At 35.6% G+C, this 20,946-nt stretch overlaps 2 protein-coding genes across 2 annotated transcripts; both read left to right on the top strand.

Moving 5' to 3' along the window:
* Positions 1 to 1,967: 1,967 nt before the first annotated feature.
* Positions 1,968 to 13,361, top strand: LOC116173555 (protein gone early). Its single transcript, XM_031491079.1, has 9 exons — positions 1,968 to 2,010; positions 4,778 to 4,989; positions 11,336 to 11,542; positions 11,593 to 11,824; positions 11,870 to 12,087; positions 12,138 to 12,436; positions 12,604 to 12,865; positions 12,916 to 13,088; positions 13,136 to 13,361. Exons 1-9 carry the CDS (start codon positions 1,983 to 1,985, stop codon positions 13,224 to 13,226), a joined length of 1,722 nt encoding a protein of 573 aa, XP_031346939.1. The 5' UTR covers positions 1,968 to 1,982; the 3' UTR covers positions 13,227 to 13,361.
* A 4,128-nt stretch (positions 13,362 to 17,489) lies between these two features.
* LOC116174819 (coiled-coil domain-containing protein 93-like) lies at positions 17,490 to 18,877 on the top strand. Its single transcript, XM_031492811.1, has 3 exons — positions 17,490 to 17,887; positions 17,943 to 18,151; positions 18,202 to 18,877. Exons 1-3 carry the CDS (start codon positions 17,798 to 17,800, stop codon positions 18,377 to 18,379), a joined length of 477 nt encoding a protein of 158 aa, XP_031348671.1. The 5' UTR covers positions 17,490 to 17,797; the 3' UTR covers positions 18,380 to 18,877.
* Positions 18,878 to 20,946: the final 2,069 nt, after the last annotated feature.

Here is a 20,946-nt window from a genome sequence, read left to right as displayed (position 1 = left end):
ACAGGTATCGTTATATAAGTCATAACCAAAAAGAGGCAGTTTCATTCCCCAAAACTGTTCACTACTTTATACTATCAATCTTTATTAGACGCCAGCTTAACAAAGCTTTTTACACTTATAACAAAATAAAACTAAAACCCATGTTTTCCCTTATTTTCTATAAAATCCACGTCATCCACTTCTCACTCTTCCCCCTTCATGCGGTACCTCACTCCTATTTTTCCTTGCCATTTCCAGCTCCTTACAGTTTAATAACATGTGTTCTATGTCCTCTTCTTTCTCTCCGCATATTCTACATTTTCTTTGTTCTTCACTTGTCTCCGTTTCTCGTACCGTCTCTCTTCATTTCCTCATCTGAATCTTGCTATTGTTTTACTATTTTCTCTCTCTCCCCACAAATATTTTGGTAACCACTCCCTCATTAGTTTTTTTTAAACACAATATTTGTTTCCTTTTTGAAGATCGGCATTGTTCGGGTAAACTGGGTCCTCTCCATACCACGTTTGCTAGATTTCTCATAGTTCCCTTAATTCTATCTGTGGCGAAAATCCAAGCCTTACTACCTATCTCGTCTCTGCCTGCTGCTTTCCCGTTCTTCAGTATTTTTTATTGCAGCTCGATCTCCTCTCTTCTTATCTCATCTCCTTCAACCTCATCTCTTCTTACCGCTTCCAAAGCCTCCTCTTTCTTCTGCTTTCCTTGTAGTAACTTGACACAATGTGGTTTTCATACGTCTAATTGTGCTTCCCTCTCACTTTTAGGTTTTTTTCTGTTCTCCCACCTTTTTCTCCTTATCTTTTTCTCTCTTCTGTACACTCTTTGTCACGCCACTCCTTTCTTTTTTTTCTCCCCTCCCCTTTGTTTCCACGTTATTACTCTCCTTTATGTTGCTCCACCCTTCCACTGTAGTCCCTCCTATTTGTTCTCCTTGTTTCTCTAATCTCCCTCTCTACAGTTCCATCGTCTCTTTTTCCCATAACCCCCTATATCCCCCTTTGTCTTTTCATTTATTGATCTTCCTTTTATATTCAATTGTGCCTATTTTAAATTCATGTATTTTTGTATTTACTATTGTCTAATCAATTACTGCCCTTCCTTTTCCCCCCATGCATGTCCCTATCTTCCTTCATATTTCCGTTTAAAATTCTCGAACCGCTCCTTTCTGACAATTCCAGTAACACATCCCCCTGTCTATCTTGATTTTCTATCCTGTTCCATCCCTATCCATTTTCCTTTAATTATTGTTCTGGCATTAAAATATTCCCCAATATAATTAGCCCCTCTCTTTTTAATCTACATATTTTCTATTTTTTAAGTCTTTCATTCCTTCTCTGTTATATATCGTTGTCACTTTCATTTTCTTTCTCCCCACTTCCACTCGTCTGATCTGTATTTTTCTCTCGTTTCATTCCTCCATTTCCTTATCCCTTTTTTCCCCTGTTAATATGCCTCCTTTTGCAAATTGGTTCTTGCATATACGAGTACTATGTTCATTTTCCCACCTTTCCTTTCCCGTTCCTATCCTTTCTCTTCTCACTAATCCTTTTTTCTTGGTACTCCATCTGTATTCTTCATCTTCTACCATTAGTTTCCTATATCCCCATCTTACTTTCTTGTCCTTTAATCTTTCCCTTTCCCCATTACAAGCTCGATATATTTTCCAGCGTAGAATCCTTTGGGAGGAAAGGAGAAATAAAAGGAGATATCCGTATAGAAAATGAAATGTCTACATTTTCAAAACTAACTTTAATTTTAAGCATCCTGTTTAGGCAAATCCAATCCACTCATCTCAATTCTAAGAAACGTAAGACTCCGAAGAATCATTAAGGTTTGAAGGTCTCGATGGGACTCTAGAATCTGAAGAAACGGAAAATGGGAAAATACAGATGCATAAAAATGTGAAGCGTCTAAAGAAATAACAGAATCCTAAAAATTAAAGCCCCGTAAAGAATCGGGAGAATCCGCGAAAATTGGAGAATTTGATGAATCTAAAATCTGACGAAATTGAAGGTATATCAGTATAAAACGTTATTTCAGTCTAAATGCCAAAAATAATTACGGGACATCTTGTATATATGGAAACTAAATGAGAAATTAATAAATGTACAGTCTCAAACTTAAAGAAGAAATGCATTCTATGAGATCTAAAAGTCTATAAGGGATGAATAAATTAATGAGTGATATTACGCTCTAAACTAGTTATTTATTAGGTTTATAAGACGATAAAGCGATATTTTAACCATTGGGGGAATTAACTTTCACTAGATGGTTATAAACTTTATTTTATAGCAGAAGCCGTTAATTGTAAAGCTTCTGACAATTCTGAATTTAGTGTAGACGTCAAAAATAGCAAGCTTAGGTTCTGCCGTCGCGGTCGTTTCCACACAAACAGCATTGTCATATGTTCTGAACGTCAGATTATTTCGTGCTCCGCGTCCCATTTGAAATAAGAATGACAGATGTCATTAGAGTGCATAAATTATCTGTTTTACCCTCGCGGGGAGAGTGATCACGGTTACGGTTAAAGAGTAGCCTAGTCTACTCATTCAAACCTAATAAAATGTCACTTAACATATGCTATAAAAGAAACGTTACTGCGCATTGTGGCAACCTTAAAATGCCCCTTAATGGGAATTTTCTGGGAAAATAAAATGAATTACCTGTTCAGGGAATTGTGGAAAAATTCCATTACATTTTCACAAAACCGCATAAATCTGTTACTTCTATCCTTCTATATGTTATGCCGCGAAAAAAGATTAAGAAGGGGACACATATTTTTGTCTCCAATATTTATCTAGAAAATGTGGGATATCCATTTTGTGCTTGCGAAAGAAACGTTAAAAAAATCACATTAGATATTAAGAAAATGATGGAATAATAATCTCATTTTATTGTTTGGACCGTGTTCTCAAGTGAACTTCTTACAGGACTGGATCCTTTCATTATCTTTTCGGCATATTTCGCGCAACATCTGCCATAACATCACGAATGTTGGCCTCTTTCGCATAGCCTCACAAAAAGAAAACCAGAGGCGTCAAATCGCAGGATTTTGGAGGCCGATCACCCAATCTCGAAATTTCTCTTGCAATAGAGCTCTAACTGCCAGTGCTGTGTAACTCGTTGCCCCATTCTGCTGAAACCACGTTCCAGATCATAATTTTCAATTTCTCCCCAAAAATAATCGGTTAACATACGGCCATAGTGGTCCGAATTGACTGTAAGTGCTGGTTCTAGGTTGTTCTCAAAAAGTAAGGACCGATGACACCGGCAGATCATAATTTCTTCTGGGTGCAAAGACCTTTCTGTAATCTTTTGTGGATTTTGGGAGCCCCATATATGGTAATTTTGCTTATACGTTTCCACAGAGCCAAAAATGAGCCTCATCGCTGAAGAAAATAATCGAAAAATCATCATTTATCTGTTGAGCCATCGCCCAATTTGCGGATGTTCTGTGTTGTCCATGGTCGGCAGGTTTTACTAATAGAATTAGTTGGATTTTGTGTGGATGGGCAACAAATTGCGATTTTTGCTTTTGCAAATCTTGTAAATTTTCAATCGGTGAAATGTAGATATAATACACACATCTTATGGCACAACTGGAGATTTTCTGCGTAGAAGATGCTTGTGTGAAATGTCAACATTTCGCATGCTTTCAAACAAATTACAATAAATTCCACTTTCTCCTGCACGAACCTGTTAATTAAGAAGCTACGGTTAACATAGTAACTTGAGGCCTCAAAAATTGCCCAACGGTTCTACAATTTCGGATACCTGCACATTGTTTCACGGCTGATGTGAGTAAATTTTCTCGGCACCTGAAACAATTTTTACGAAATCTCCGAAAGGTTACCGCTAAGCGTATTAGATGGATCCTTTATTGTTGCTAAATTGTTTAGAAATCATTAGGCGATGATTCGCGTTGTAATGTAGGCTAATAAATAACGCGTGTAAAGGAAGCGTTTAGTTTATTATTGGCAATTGTTGCCGGCTTCTGAGGCCTATTTGCATAATGTACAAAGCTGAAATGTACTCCGCAATTGCATGTTAAATATTATGCTGCATGTGCGTTACGTAATGTAAGGTCAATCTATAAAGATCAAACGATCCTCTCGCATTGTAGGTTGTGGACGCAGTAATAGAAATAGAGAGAAACGTTCTTTAGATTAGATAATCATAAAGTATTATTAGTTGGTCAATAACTGGTCTAATAAAATGTTTAGTACCATCGTTTTTAATTAGAGAGTGATGGGTAATTGTCCCTCGCTAAGTCAACAGTGGCTCGATTGAAGCAACTTTTCGAAAAACAGAATGTAACATTGATGTCAGAAAGGATTAAAATCCAAAATTTATCACACATCAGATCCCTGTTTATTAAATTAAAATTAAATTTTAATTAATTTTCAGAAAATGGAAGATGTCAGTCAGGCAAAAAATACATATATAGGTAAAATGATGCAATTTAATGGGTGTGACTCTCATAACAATGCATCTTTAAATTTGTTAACGTCTCGCGGCTTAAGTATAGAAAGTCTAATTACATATTACTAATGGTGTTTTCATAATATCACGGTTCTCACACGATTACACTACAACACCCATTAGTTACATTAATCCAGTATCACCGCAAAAAGTAGCAAACTGCCACCGAAACAAATTACCCATTATTGATTACCTCAGTGCAGAGAAATGGGGACGAACATTCACCGTCCTACTGCAGCCTTGTATCATCCGCATAATTTTTTGGTAAAGATTGATTAATTGTGTTTTTTATTTGCAGGTGGGTGGTATATATTAAAAGACTGGAATTTGGAGGACTTCGATCGCAACTCGATTATAACGAACCTTCACGTCAAGTATGGGGTGTCGCCCTTTTTTCGCGTATCAGTACAGCGAAACCCTCGAGTTCCTGATGCCTACTCCATTACGATCTCACCATCAGGATTGGGCCTACCGGATCGGTATTATTACTACACTGATCAGAATGATCCTGTAAGTGTGCCAAATATACTTTACATTCGCGATGATGATCACTTTTCGACAGATGAAGTGGGTACTCATGTCACCCTTTCATGTTTAATGTGTCATCTTCTTTCATTGATAGGTTAATTTATTCTATCAAAGCAAACGTTCCTAAATTTATTCAATTGTTGGATTTTTTGGTAAACTAATTCTTGATCTTAATGTAATTAATACGTTTATTGCCAAAAGAACAATAATAATCATCTGACAAACTGAAACTAACTTGATCTGATTTGATTAATCCCCACTCGAAATCCATTTTCTGACACCAAAACGCAACATTATCTTCACTACTAACTAATATAATTGACTTTCAGACAGTTCTTCTCTATAAGCTCTCTCAGAAAGTGGTGGCGAATATCAATATGCTTTGACCGTGTATGATACATATTGTTGTGTTCCAAATCTAAGGCACTTTTGTTATCAGAGTACAAATTCCAAGGTTTTTCTTCTGCCACACAAATTTCCGATGACAATTTCATTAACCAAACAATTTCTTGGCAAGTGGTGGAGAGTGACATATACTCAGCCTCGTAGTTGATAGGGCTACGGTTGCCTGTCTCTTGGGATTCCATGAGATACTTCCATTTTGATAAATCAAACAGTGACCAGTAGTTGACCGTCGATTATCCAAATCGTTGGTCCAATCAAGCTTTCCGGTCTTCATCATTTCTCTTGAATTCTAACTTAAAGGGTTAAGTTCCTTTGATTTCCTGGATTTCTGTTGAACTTTGACAAAGCTCCAATTTCATTAGAAATATCAAGTCTGCTGATTTGTGCTACATTTGCCTCTTGATAAGGTCATTCCTTCATCTCATTCATTTCTTCGTCGGTAGATGGTGAAAACGCCTTAGACAATTTTTGATAGGCATCCATAGGAACACTCTTACATCATTCATCCATGTAGAACATCTTCAAAATTTCTCAAAGGTAACTCTCTTGATCAATCCATCACTTCCCAGCTACTCTATCACGCGTAACTTCACCCCACGGATATAATCTACTTTACTTGGTTCCTTGGGTTGTAACTTGTAAACCATGTTGTTTGTAAAAATGAAAATATCTTCGACATATATTCCTACGTAAGTATTTACTTTCCCCGTGACGAATGTAGGCGCATAATGACGAATGAAGCAATTAAATCAGCTTAGATCTGGCTGCAACAAGTTTCTTTGCATCTTCTTCCTTGCCTTCAACAGCATTCCAAAAGTCAAACTTTACACCCTTAATTTTAGAATCAAAGTAGACTGATTCTGTTTGTGGTATTAAAAGTGGCACAGGGCGCGAAAACCGCAATTCTCTGTCTATAAAAACATCTGAAATACCCTGCAGTCTCAACCAAAATAGGACACACTGTATACATGGTGCAGATATTCCATTTTTTTTTACTAGTTTCGCCCTACTGATGGCAAAGCCCTAGCGGGGGTGACAAGCGCCCCCAAAATTTTAAATCCATTTCAAGTTTTTATTAGCCACAGACCCAGTTTCCCTAAATGTTTGAACCAATTCCGAAATATACTTACGATCGACCTGTCGATTCTGGTGTTGTAACGAACTAGGCAATTCTATTAGCATTTTCATTGTTCGCAAAAGAAAGAGAAATTATTTCAACTCTTTCAGCAAGTGAATAAACCATCATCACTGTTCAATGTACAGGTTTTGCAACTAAATAACTTTTATTTGTTACTCAGTTGTAAACGTTGATTAACAAGACAAAACACAAACGGGTAAACGTCATGTTTAAACGCTACTGACTTGTAAAACTGACAGCTGACCTGTAAAAATTTTACAAGTTAGTAATCTAGTAATTTCATTGGCCAGAATTAATGCGAAGTCTCTGTTACATGGATAACATGATATTTTAGACATTTCTTCGAGATCAATTTAAGAACTGATTATTTACGTTTACTATTGTTTACAAATGAGTAACAAATAAAATATTGTACATTATACGCCAGGTAATAGTTTTTACTGGCTCTAGGAGATGACAGGCTCGCCTAACGGCTCGCCAGTCAACTTCTCCTATCGCCAGTAAAAACTCACTTACCTAGCTAATAATGTAAAATACTATAAACCGCTATTTGTCACTATTATGATTTGACAACAGTAATTGACATATAAAACTTCAAAATGCTGCTATAGCTCTCAACAATAAGCAAGATTTCCGTTGCAGAATTGGCATAGGTACCTACCAGTATTAAAAAGAAAAAAAACAACCACAAAAAGTACGGTTCAGAATGTATGAGAACATTTTTTGTATTTATTGCTGTATGTTGTTTAACTAATTCATTTACAAGCATTTTTTTTATAAGAAAATGTTGATACGTTTTTGTAACTTTTATTGACCCCTGTATCGGCTAGGCAAATTAGTAGCGATGTAAAACTTAAGGGTTAGGTATAATCCACATAAAAATACCTTCAAAATAAGGTAGCACTTTGATTTAAAATTTTGAGAGAGCTTGTCACCCCCGCTATGGCTTTGTCCTCAGAGGAGCCAAACTAGCAAAGAAAAAGATTCTCTCTTGAATCAAAAATTGAGGGTCTGAGGATTTTTTCGTAAATGTTTTGAGGTCCCAAAGTAGACTCTGTCTCGTTTTAAAATGGCCACTCTGTATACAGAAACAAATAGGGAGAAAAGACCGAAATTATGGGAAAACAAAAGATAAGTTTTAAAAAAATTTCTTAATGCAATTCTTGTTTGGGAATTTTTAAGCTATAACAGAAATCTCCGGAAAGATTAAGGAAAGACATCTTACGGAAAATATGAGGAAATTTCGGGGAATTGAGAAATACAACGACATTTTGAGTGAATACGATAAAAAATCCCTGGCGTAGTATAGGGACATTTTGTGGAATCGTTTATAGATTTCTTTACTCATGGTGCTCATATATACCTACTTTTCAGGGGAGTAAACCGTTTATAGTAAATTGCTGCTTACTTATTAATTTTTTGATGGTTAGAGACATCCGATCCTGGGTTCCGTACGGCAAAGTCGGTGTGAAAACCGATTTTTATGTTCCATTTCTTACTTATATCCTACATTTCGAGAAACGCACCTCTTTATCCCCTTAAAGTTGTGGGACAAAATTAATGAACTAAGCAATGCAAGAAACACGAATAAATGAAAATATGACAATTTTTGGTAAAGAAGGAAATTTTTGTTCCATAAGAGTCTGAAATGCAAAAATGAATAAGGAAATAATTGGGAAATTGCAAAATCTTGTCGGTATACCGGGTGGTGACTTGAACAATGCACCCTACGAATTAGTATTTTTTTCATTTCTGATTATTGACTTCCCTAATTATTTTAGAAATAAAGTCTATTCAGGTTTTTTGTAGAGAAAAGAATTACGAATCCGTACATCTATTTTATAAACTCAAAAACAGTAATTCAAGAAACTTTAAGGAAATTAAAAATTGAAATTAGTGCCCCGAAAAGCTTGGTCTATGTTTAAAAGCAACGCAAAATTGAAAAAGTGCGTCCTACTCTTGGTGAAAGAATAGAAAGAAAAGAGTGTGCGGAAACTGTGAGGAATAATAGAAATAAAGGAATTCTGCAGAAATATAATGGCATTTTGGTTAGGTAATTCTGGCCAAATGTATGAATTTCTGGAGGATATAAAAATAAACGATTATTTTCAAGGAAAGTTTAACGGGAATAATAGAAAGTTTGTGGAAATTATGAGTACCTACCTGTATTTATTCGATACCCAGATACTTCAGGAACTACACTTTACTACACTTTGATCTTAGCCATAGGCCGAGAAGCGACGTGTGGTTAATGAAGTACCTATAACTGAGAAATTATATTCAGCGAAATTAAATGAAATTCTAGAGAACTATAAATACATTTTGGAGAAAATATAAGGACATTTTGGGGAAGGAAGAAATTCTCGGGAAATATGACATTTTGACAAAATCAAGGGAAACGCGCGATCAAATGAGAAAATTTTAGGGAACCAAAAGAGAGTTTTGAAGAAAATATTCTAAAGGTGGTAACTTCTATGTAAGAAAACAAATTGTTCCCCCTAAAACGTGTCGATTCGGATTATACACTGCCTTTTTTTGAGCCCCGAAAAAAAATTGTCTCGGATCGACCCGGAAAAAATTTTCTTATAGAATGTGGCCTGTAGAATCCCCAATTTCAAACAGTTCCAAGATTGGGCTACTAGTTCAAAAGTTACAGCCCTTTGAATTTTTTTTCGAAATTGGTTTCTAGTCTATAACTTTTGATTGAGAAGTCTGATCGAAAAGGTACGAATTGTTTTGGATTCTACGCACCAAAATTAATAAGAAAAAGTGTTTTCCCGAGAAATTTTGGTGTAGTCACTGCCTTTTTTTGAGCCCCGAAAAAAAATTGTCTCGGATCGACCCGGAAAAAATTTTCTTATAGAATGTGGCCTGTAGAATCCCCAATTTCAAACAGTTCCAAGATTGGGCTACTAGTTCAAAAGTTACAGCCCTTTGAATTTTTTTTCGAAATTGGTTTCTAGTCTATAACTTTTGATTGAGAAGTCTGATCGAAAAGTACGAATTGTTTTGGATTCTACGCACCAAAATTAATAAGAAAAAGTGTTTTCCCGAGAAATTTTGGTGTAGTCGATTTTTGGTAAAAAAGGAAGGTTATACACTGCCTTTTTTTGAAGCCCGCAAAAAAAATTGTCTCAGATCGACCCAGAAAAAAAAATTTCTTATAGAATGTGGCCTGTAGAATCCATAATTTCCAACAGTTCCAGGATTGGGTTACTATTTCAAAAGTTACAGCCCTTTGAATTTTCTTTCGAAATTGGTTTCTAGTCTATAACTTTTGATTCAAAAATCTAATCGAAAAAGTACGAATTGTTTTGGATTCTATACGCACCAAAATTAATAAGAATTTTGGTAAAAAGGAAGGTTATGATTCGGTACTAATTTCAGGGGTTAATCTCGGCAGAAATTCTACCTACACCTAATCCACAGTCGAGTCGATCTTTCTCTTCTAATTAAATTTCTGTCGATGAGAAAATAACTAAGTTGCATGTCGTTTGCCTTTCCTGTAGAATCTGGAATTCTGAATTTTCTTCCCCATCAGTTTATATCGTTTTTGATTACGTATCTAATTTGCATTTTAATTGTGTTACTTTACCGTATATTAACGTTGGTCAGAAAATCGTTCACGTTACCTTGTTTTTCAGACTTACAAAACTGTAAAAGTACGCGTAGAAAATTAAAAGTAAATGAATTGGAAATTTTGTATGAATCAAGGGTGAAGTGGAGAAAGTTCTAGAGAAATTGATCACGCAATTGAATTGTCGAGGAACATATATACAGTGCGTTCGAGATAAGAGGCTCACCTCAATATCTCTTTTAATTGGCGAGATGTGAACAATTTCTGAAATATAATTTTATTTGTAACATTACGATCCGCATTGAAACTTCCGTCATCATTTCCGGTTCAACCCATGCAACTTTTGTTTATCAAATACAATTCTTTATTCTTCTAGTCTATTGTCTCTTACTTCGGCCACCTAATGATATCTTTCAGAAATTGATATTTTTCATCTGATCTAAGACAAGTCAAGTTTCTATAGTACGTTTTAGTGGTAATGTTTTTTGTTAGCTTGTCTATACCCCGCAGGATTAAGGGCAATTCTTGGAAACTACAAAGAAATTTTAGAGACGCCAGAAGTTTCTGACTTAAAACTCACAAATCATGGTCTAAATCGGCCAGTTATAATTTCTACACTCTACATTTATTAGTAGAATGTTGTTAATTTTGTTTCGCGCACTTCGTCCATGAAATACAGCCCTCCTCACTGTCACAGAGAACTCACACCACTAAGTGGTACTTTTTATTACACCATGAGTAGTACGTTCCTCAGGGGAAGATAGTCGTAGCATAGAAATATTCATTCTTGTAAATCATCAATGGTTCTTCTTAACAAATTGCATGACCGCACGAGCAGATTTGCAATTCATCATTAAATTTGATCTCCTTTAGGTACATTTTGCAGTTCAAGTACGGATAGCTTTGTTTGTTATTTTCTTTGGCTTCATTAAGCCCCGTTCGCTACCCACTTGTTCAGCGAAAAGGAAACGACACAACTTGGCGTACTGTTTTCCACTTACTTGTACTACTATAGTACTACTACTAGGTACCTGTTCACTACTCCAGTTCACCCATAAAATCCGCAACGCCACACTGCATTAATACTTCGAAAAGTGATCAAGGTATAAGTTGGGGTGGCGATGACCACTGCTCAAAATGGTATAGACTAGAGTTTTCCCCTTTTCTATATTCGAGCACATCGCATCTTTACTAATCTTCTGTTGCAGATACAAGGAGCATACAAGCAACTTATACGAGACGTAGTGATATTATTTAGTCAATTTACACGAACAAATGCTCAAAAATTCGGAGAAGATATGTTCTCGTACGAAAAACGCATCGCCGAAATCACGCCGCACATCTACGAATCTATCAACCCCGTAAATACCTACAATCCCATTAAACTTTCCGAATTAAAAATTACAGTTTCTAGTGTATGTCGCTCCATTGACAATCGTGGTTATCACTAACCAGTTGCTTTCAGCTTCCTCTACTGGATATTTTATCTGCAATGTATCCCGAATGTAATATTAGTGAAGAAACCGAAGTGATTGTAACCTCGATCCATTATCTGACTGAAGTTTCTCATATAGCATCAACCACGGATAAGGCGACTTTAAATAGTTACCTGATATGGACCTTGGTAAGGGAGTATTTGCCATATTTATCGAACGAATTTACCTCAACTTTAAATCTTTTTAACGGCGAAGTTTACGGTAATCCGACAGTAGGTAGAATAAAGATTAACAATTAGTTTTTAGGCTACCAACGAGCGCTTCCGCGATGGGAGAAATGCGTTAACTTGGTTCGAGACGTTATGGGTTTAGCCATTGAGGCAGGAATGGAATCGAAACATCCAATTACGAACATCAGTTTGGGAGTTACTAGTCGAATGTTTGACGAAATTAAAAAATCTGTGGAACAGCGCCTCTTAAAGTTACACATCTCTTCTCCTCTCCACAAGTATCTTTCTAATAAGGTAAGAGGCGAAACAATTTACCCCCGCTTAAAGATTGTGGATTTTTACAGTTAAGTAGATTACAAATTCAAATCGGACTTCCAAGTGTTACCAGAAATGCCAGCTATGTTAAGGACTATTACAGCAAATTAATGATATTGAAGGCAAGTCTGTTCGATAGTATAAAAAATAGTTTATTTTTCAAAAGGCGAGCGGAAGAAAGGTTGCTGACTGGTTCCCGTCCTTATGACAATATCATTTCACATACAATAAACAATCCGACTCGAATCAGCTACATCGCCTCATCAAACACAATTCTTGTTCCACGTTCAGTATTAACAGCGCCTCAATTTGAAAGCGACTTTCCCAGGTGAGTAATGCTCGAAAAGAGTTGTAGAAAGCATGGAGGGGGTAGAATTTTTGACTTTAGGGAAAGATTTGGATTGGTTGTGAAAAATCTTATTGATAATCTATTTTTAAAAATGTGCCCCCTCGCACACACTTTCTAATTATTCTAATGATTTGAATAATTGACAGCTCAATTTTATACGGTCGACTTGGAGTAGAAATAGCCGAGGCGGTAACATCGAGCGTGTTACCATTTGACAGCCAGTGGACGGCGGACTTTAAACTGCTATCCCCATTTCACCTGACTGTAAACGAATCGTATGAGGCAATCGGCAGTACCAGAAGCTGCATACTGGATTTCATCGAAAATAATAATTTGGCCCCTAAATTTAGTAGCGAACTAACAATATCTACATTAAAGCACCTGTTTGCTGTGAGCGTGGCCCATCAGGTACGTAAAGAAAATTCCAAAAACTTGGCCCTAATTAAAAAGTCTTAAAGGCGTTAAACGCGGCATTACGAGATTCTGTACATCTACATCAGCCTTCTTTGGAAAAATTAGAGGAGTCGAATTTATTTTTCCTCAGCTACGCTGAGAGTCAATGCTCCATTTTGACAAAGGAACAAGATTTATATGATAATGTTGTTAAATACGCATTATCGAAAAAGTCCTTGTATGTATTTTACAGACCACTGTTACAAATGCTATTATATCTTTTAGGTTGAAGACCGCCTGGCAACTTCTACCTGAATTTAATGACGTTTTTGATTGCAGCGCAAGGCATGGAGAACGTTGCGGTGATATGTTTTGAAGTACATTTTTGCGAAATGTACTTAGCGTAAATTGTTAATAAAACACCTCTAGGATATGTATTTATAACTTTTTGTACTATAAAAGTGATTATATATTTTATTATATTGAGAAGTGACAATATCTCCAAAAGTAATTTTTGAGTGAAAATTATTTGGTATGCCTGAAATAATCCTGTAGTTATCCTCTTCCATCGTCCTTTATACATAGGTAATAAAAGTACTTATTGTTACTGTAGTAATAAAATATAATACGGATCTTTTTTATAACTTATTTATTCGTTAGCAAAACAACAACTGGCGTTTCCCCTAACAACCGCCTTCTATCCTTCAAATACCTTAAAAACCAATAGTAAGTACAGGAAACGAAGGTTTTGCCCGGCAGCGTATTGGCATTCTGTACTATTATTCAGAGCAGCTCTGGTCTGATTCGCAGTATACTATGGCTTCACGTTATGCGCAATTTGATAATACATTATATACTGCGATTCAGAGCGCCGATATGGTTTAGTGCTCGGTGTCGTGTTTGTTTTATTACTAAAATCAGCTAAGCACTTGTCGCACCAAACACTGTTAATATCTTCAACCGCTTTTTTAAATTTCGCTTTAAATCCATGTTCTACTAGTTCCAAATATATACGATCATTGAAAACTTATTCTCGTGGCACATTTCAACCAATGCCTCTTTATAGATCATTTTAGTGCAGTTTGAGAACCTTGATTACACACAAACAACAAAAAATATGCTTTTTTCTTGCAAAGGGAACAATAAAAACACACTTTTTGTAAGTGTATGATGTGTTTTATAGAAACCCATTATATACAGTGTTTCAGAACTCTAAACCATATCGGTGATCTGAATCGCAGTATATAATGTATTATCAAATTGCGCATAATGTGAAGCCATAGTATACTGCGAATCAGACCAGAGCTGCTCTGAATAATAGTACAGAATGCCAATACGCTGCCCGGCAATTTTTCCAATATGGATCGATTAACTTGAAATTTTGAAGAAATAGCCTAAGGATCAAAATCTATATCGTGCCAAAGGGCGCTTTCACCCTGGGGGCGGTTGTCACCCCAACGCGGGGTGACAATTTTTTTTGGAAAGTTAATACTCCAGTTATTCACGACCGAAGTCAAGTTTCACAGTCAAATAATGGCAAAACTATGCATTTTTCAAGAAAAACTTGTAGAATATTTTTTAAAATGAAGTCAGTCAGTACCGAAAACAATATTATTTCCATAGAAACGGCGGGGTAACCTAAAGCTTGTTATTTTTTACGTCTCGATTAAATTCAAAATTTTCAGAAGTTTTATAATGATTTATACAGGGTGGTGACTTGCGTAACGCATCATAGGGATTTCAATATAAAATTCATAACATGCGATTATTGGCTCCCTAAATTATTTTAGAGCAAAAATGTATTAAGGTTTTTTGTAGAAAAAATTTTTTTACGTCAATCAACCGTATTAGTTTTCAATTTTTTGCATAATAAAGACGGAAAATTGGAAAAATAAAACCCGCATCTTTTTCAATAATCTGCGATGCCATGGAATATTCTAAAACAAAAAGATATCCAGTTATCAATTAGCAGCAGATCTAAATGGATTTTATGATTGACTTGGTTACTGCCTTGCAGTTAATGGTGACTTATTCGAACAGTTACTGTAAATTGTTATATTAGGAAACCGTTTTTAGTAATTTGGTCTTTCTTTATATTGAATTCGCTGTTCCAAATAGAACACTTTTTGATAGAATTTGATTTGTTTTATAGCAGACATTCCATGGCATGTCTGATATTGGCGTAGTTTTTGTATTATAAAATTCCATGGCGTCACAGATTATTGAAAAAGATGGGGGTTTTATTTTTCCAATTTTCCGTCTTTATTATGCAAAAAAATACGGTTGATTGACGTAAAAATTTTTTTCTACAAAAAAACAATACATTTTTGCTCTAAAATAATTTGGGGAGCCAATAATCGCATGTCATGAATTTTACATTGAAATCCCTATGATGCGTTACGCAAGTCACCACCCTGTATGGCTTGTGCTATAAAATAAAGTATTTTGTATTATACACGACGATAAAGGGAAACTAACATCTCGTAAAAACATCCTTATCTCGTCTTGCATAATAAATAACTATTTTCTACACTTGTGCGTGTCGAGGAACTGCATGTTGGTTATTACTGACTTTGTCATCCCCGTGTAGGAACGGGGTAGAATATTCCTACTGCAGGGACACTGCATGTCGTAAGAGGCGACTAATCAATGGCAATATAAGCGGACGTCCAAAAGAGGATGCATGTTGGAGTTCGTCGGGTTTCATTTTTCTCTTATGTACAAAGAATGTAATCTATTATTAAATTTGACGCTTTTTTGGTAAAACAATAAATGCGTAATAATACCTACCTACTGCACAAACTAAAAATTCCTCATGTCCATCCTAGCTTCATCTTCACCTCCCTTTCTGTGTTGGCTTCCTGTTTCTTTATTTTCCGTTTTCCTATAATCTTCATTCTGTTCTCTCTCTTTCCTACTTCGTGCAATACTTCTTGTCTGCTTTTCTTCGTTTCTTCTACCCCCTTTTCTATATGATCTATGTTCAAGTATGATTGCCCACGTAAACAAACATTCCAAAGTTGCGACTCCACGGCAAACCATTTTTGATCGCGTAGGAGTTTAGTCATAATATGGAACAACGTCAAATACTAACAGTTTTTTGTTACTTTCACAAATTAGCGCACACCCAATTTTGCCCTTGTTCTTGATTCGGATTCTTGGTGCTTTAAAGCGAGTATTTTTTTAAAGTAGGGGGTCATTATTCATTCATTTTATTGTGCTAAGTAATTACATAGTGATTTTTGCACTCGTCTTATTTTTACCCCAATGTAATTACCTTTAATAACGCTTAACTACCAAAAGGTGACAATTGATTAAAATTTAAAAAAAAAGAACGGACTGACGTGTCAAATCAAATCATTTATTGTCAGAATTACCAAATGTGGCTTTGACATGTCAATAATGTACAATGTAAATAACGTAAATATAGAAAAAGCAAAATTCGAGATATAAACTACAAATTTTCAATAAATATAAATAAAAATAGTTTAAAAACGTATGCGAACTATGGACGCACACTAGGTACACATTAAAATTTTGATTAGATAAATTAATAATAATAATTTAGCTTACGCTTGTACTTATCGTATATGTGACACAAGGATGTAATAAAAAACAAACGACATATGATGGGACGAACATACAAAACTGATAAGCATCAAGGCACGAGTTACCATTTAGTGGAATAAATAAAGTGTACATAAAATAAAATAAATTTACAGGTTTTATATGAGACTAGATATATATTTGAATTCTTCAATAGCGTAATATGCTTTTTTAAATAGTATTTCTTTTAATTTCTTTTTTAGTTGTAGTCTAGTCAACTCTTTTATTTGCGTTGGAAGATGAAGTTTTTGGGAGACGTACATACACTAGTCCATTTTGCGTCTTGGCTAAACGGTAATAATTTGGCCTTATGTTAGTTCGGGATCTTGGGAAATGATGATGTACCTATATCACTTTGCAATTTAAATTGATGAAGATTATCTTTCGAATAGATCATTCTATCTGGTAAGGTTAATATTTTTAGGTCAATAAAAGTCATTCGGCAATCATCCCTATATCCAAAACCATTTATTATTCGTACTGTAGAGCATTTTTTTCTAATTTCAAAAATGTGAATATCATTATTTTTTAATAAGAAATGGCGCTATTAATTCGTAAAAACGCAAGAAACTACGAACATACACTACTCAAGACAATTGCCCAGGCAAAAAAGAAGATATTTTAACAATATTTAAAAAATAGTGATATTTACATTTTTGAAATCTAAATCTATCAAATATGACACAAAAAGTAAAAATGACTTCCATAAGAAAAAACAAAGTTGCTGATTAACCGGAGACGAAACTTAAAATTTAAAACTAGCATCTTGTGGAGGGAAAAAAGTGCCCATAATAATGTGTTATTTATTTTGAAATGTCTTTTCAAATAACTTCAGTAAAAAATAAAAACGATTCTGGAAAACATTATGTTTCATTACAATAAATTACAATAAAATAATGCAATATTCATATTCAGAGTTTCTAATAACTTAGTTTAAATTCGTAACACGCATTAGCAAGGGGATCGAACGCGAGCTCCATATCCCTTTTTTGCGTTCTGAAAGAAAAAAAAGATATTAAATAGGGGCTTATGATTAAAAGAAGTATTTTAACAAAAGGATTTTTGTGACGCTAATCAGTGGAAAAAAGTGAATAGGGTTCGGATTCATAAAAACGACTGCCACGCCACCAATATGCTGTACTGCAAACTTTGAAACAACTTTGCTACTTCTGTCGCTCTATGATCTTGTTGCAGTGGATTGATGATATCAAGTTGGCAAACCTGCTCTTATCGTCAAAAGTTCAATGTCCACCCCCTTTTGACTTGTTTCACATCTTTTACGGTTAGGTATTTAAAACTTTTCAGAAATTATGTAGAATTCCAGCGAAAATCTCCCCAACCATGGCCACAGTTAATCCCGATATCCATCAAAAATTTCGTAACGTTAAAAAACCCTCCGTCAGACAAGCGGGCGATGGAAACGAAGTGGAAGTAGATTCTTCGCTTGTTTTACCGCAATTTCTTTTAACTCGCCACTCGATTTTAGGTCGAAGTACGCGAAGACGAGGAGCAGTCGGTTAAGCTTCAGGAGATACTCGATCTATTGGTAGCTGCCGGATACTTTCGGGCACGAATTAAGGGCCTTTCACCTTTCGATAAGATAATCGGCGGAATGACTTGGTGTATCGAATCGTGCAGTATTGATGTAGATGTCGATCTGTTATTCCAAGAGAATTCCACGATTGGACAAAAAATGTAACTTTCAATCCTTATCAAAATTTATACCTACACCGCTTATGTTTTAGAGCTTTAACTGAAAAGATCGTCGCGGTCTTGCCAAAGCTCAATTGCCCGCACAGAATCGAACCGCACCAAATTCAAGGCTTAGATTGTGTTCACATTTTTCCGGTTGTACAAGTAGGTGATTACGAAGGGGCAGAAGGGTGGCATGTAGGATACTCTAAGCTCGAATTTGGGCTCTAAATGTTAAAGTTTAAACTCTGTATCTAAGTACATTCTGACTGTACACCTATTTGTTAATGACCTATTCCCCTAAACCCTGTGTTTTTCCCAAATTGTAAGGGAAATGAGCCAGTGAGGGGGATATGCCTTTTTACTAGCTTACTACAGTAGTTTTTTTCTTAAAGTTTAAGCCATTCAACATTAAATGTGAATCTGTTTATGCTTATGCCTACTTTTAAACAGCTCTGAAATTAAAAAGGGCTCTGAAAGGCACCCAGAAGGATCTTGAAAGCTTTCTGATACTTGCCAGACTCTTTCAGGTGCTTTCCAGGATCTAGAGATTAGAAAAGTGACATAGAAATTTTTGGGGGCGCAGTGAAGTTAGAAAAAGATCAGAAAATGTAGTCAAAGAACAATTTTGAAAATATTGGGGACCTCTCCCATCAACCTCTACCAAGACCAATCGAAATCTGCACAAAAAACTGTAAGGTCATGTACTTATAAACGTTAAAAAATCAATGGTTTTTCTTTAAACAATAAGACAATACATGCAGGACATGAAACGTTTGGCAAGCGTCAATTGTCAGTAGGCTCCAAAATGGCGGACGCGTCGGTTGTGCTATATATAGTAGGTATATCAATTATCATTAATAGTTCCGCAATTTTTGTTGAACATTTCGAAGGCACCCTTGGTTTTTAAAAACCAAAATTATGTCAAAAATTAGTTTCCAGCCAAGCAGGGCGGATCCCCAGAAGCTTAGACCTCAAAAATAAATCAACGTTGTCAAATCTCATTGAGTTTACACATAATACAGGGTTCGAGTAGCCTGTAATAAAGATAGTTTAATTTCGTTTTTACCAAAGGATAGGGAAAATCCGAGGGAAAATCTTAAGTTTTTCTTTTACTTATTTTAATAGGTTTCTATGCGAGCTCCGCCTGTGGCACGGCAGTCAACTAAGCGATAATCCGTCCAGGTCTGTTGATCTTCTCTGTCTATCACAATTAGTGGTGTGGGGCGCGAATATTTCCAAGCCAATTTTGCAATATTTGTGGAGATATTCGGGAATATTCGCACATCGGAAATTTAGGCGAATATTTACCATAAATTCTCGAGAACTTTACAAGAGCATTCTTCCCACATTTCACAGTTTGTACTAGTTTTTAATCGGGCAACCCGCTCTTGTTATCGCCAGACATATCTTTGTTCACGTTCGCTCTGAAGCGGCACATGCGTACATTTTTCTATGCTGAACAAAATTATTATAGATATGAATTCAAATCCGTATTCAACAATTTTTGAGATTCCTAGTTGCACCCGAAATGATAACAATGTTTGAATTTTAAATGGGACCCTCTGTGTATTACATGTTTCGATAGTACTCTCATGTCCACTTCTGACGTTTTAATCTAAAAATATTTAAATTTCGAAATCTTAATTTAGTGTGCCATGACAGTCAGTTTTCTTAATCGGGAAGCTTGGAAAAATTTGGGCGTTTTTTGTTTTTTAAAATATTTGCATAGACTAAAATGAATCAAATCAATTTTTCCAAGCTTTCGCGTCTAAAAATGATTGTTTGAACATGCTCATGATACGCTAGATTAAAATTAAAAAATTTAAGGTGCAGACATGAGGTAACTTTGTTCATGTTCCATTGAAATATGTAGGTAATAAATAATAATATACAGGGTCTTTCACAACGACCGTCGCCCGATTTTCGGAAACTGTTATAGATAATTTTATTAAACTAATTTTCCCATTGAACAAAAATATTTTTAAGATTTCTACCTCAAAACGTTCAGCCCTAAGGACTCTTTCCTCGACCCTTTTCAAAAAACATAGTGTTAAGGATGAACAAAATCAAACCAGGGATCTAGGAGGTATCAGGAAAAGAAAACAAATTTCCCTGCAACTGTTATAAAACCTTTGTGTAGGGGGGAGGGTATTCTATATCCCCTAAACCAGGGGCGGACTGGGTAACTGCGGGCCAGGTGGAATTGCATAGGTTACGGGCCATTAAAGTATTAGTGTAGTAGTTAGTTCTGAGGTGCACCACAAAAACATTTTAACGTACTCCTTTCTCGAAAATCAATTACCATACAGTTTTTTTTTTAATTGCAGCTGATAATTAAAAGTAACAAAATATACAATCCACACGAGGTGCGTCGCCTATCATTTTATTTCAGCACTTTCAAAATACTACGACAAAAAATGATAAATTCATTGTAAAACACTTCAATTAAAACAGAATTTTTTAACAACCTAACATCAACCCCAATTAGAGAATCATGTTAATAATTTATTAATAGTGCAAGAAACTAAATACAGCACATACTTACAAATTTCCAACGGGCCATTATGATCTACAGGCCAGGTGGCAATCGCCACCCACCCCCCCGGACCAGTGCGCCCCTGGTTATACACTGCCTTTTTTTGAGCCCCGAAAAAAAAATTGTCTCAGATCGACCCGGAAACAATTTTTTCTTATAGAATGTGGCCTGTAGAATCCATAATTTCAAACAGTTCCAAGATTGGGCTACTAGTTCAAAAGTTACAGCCCTTGAATTTTCTTTCGAAATTGGTTTCTAG

Source organism: Photinus pyralis, unplaced genomic scaffold, assembly GCF_008802855.1.
Source record: "Photinus pyralis isolate 1611_PpyrPB1 unplaced genomic scaffold, Ppyr1.3 Ppyr1.4_LG6, whole genome shotgun sequence".
NCBI lineage: Eukaryota > Metazoa > Arthropoda > Insecta > Coleoptera > Lampyridae > Photinus > Photinus pyralis.
This window is presented reverse-complemented; position numbering and strand designations above follow the sequence as displayed.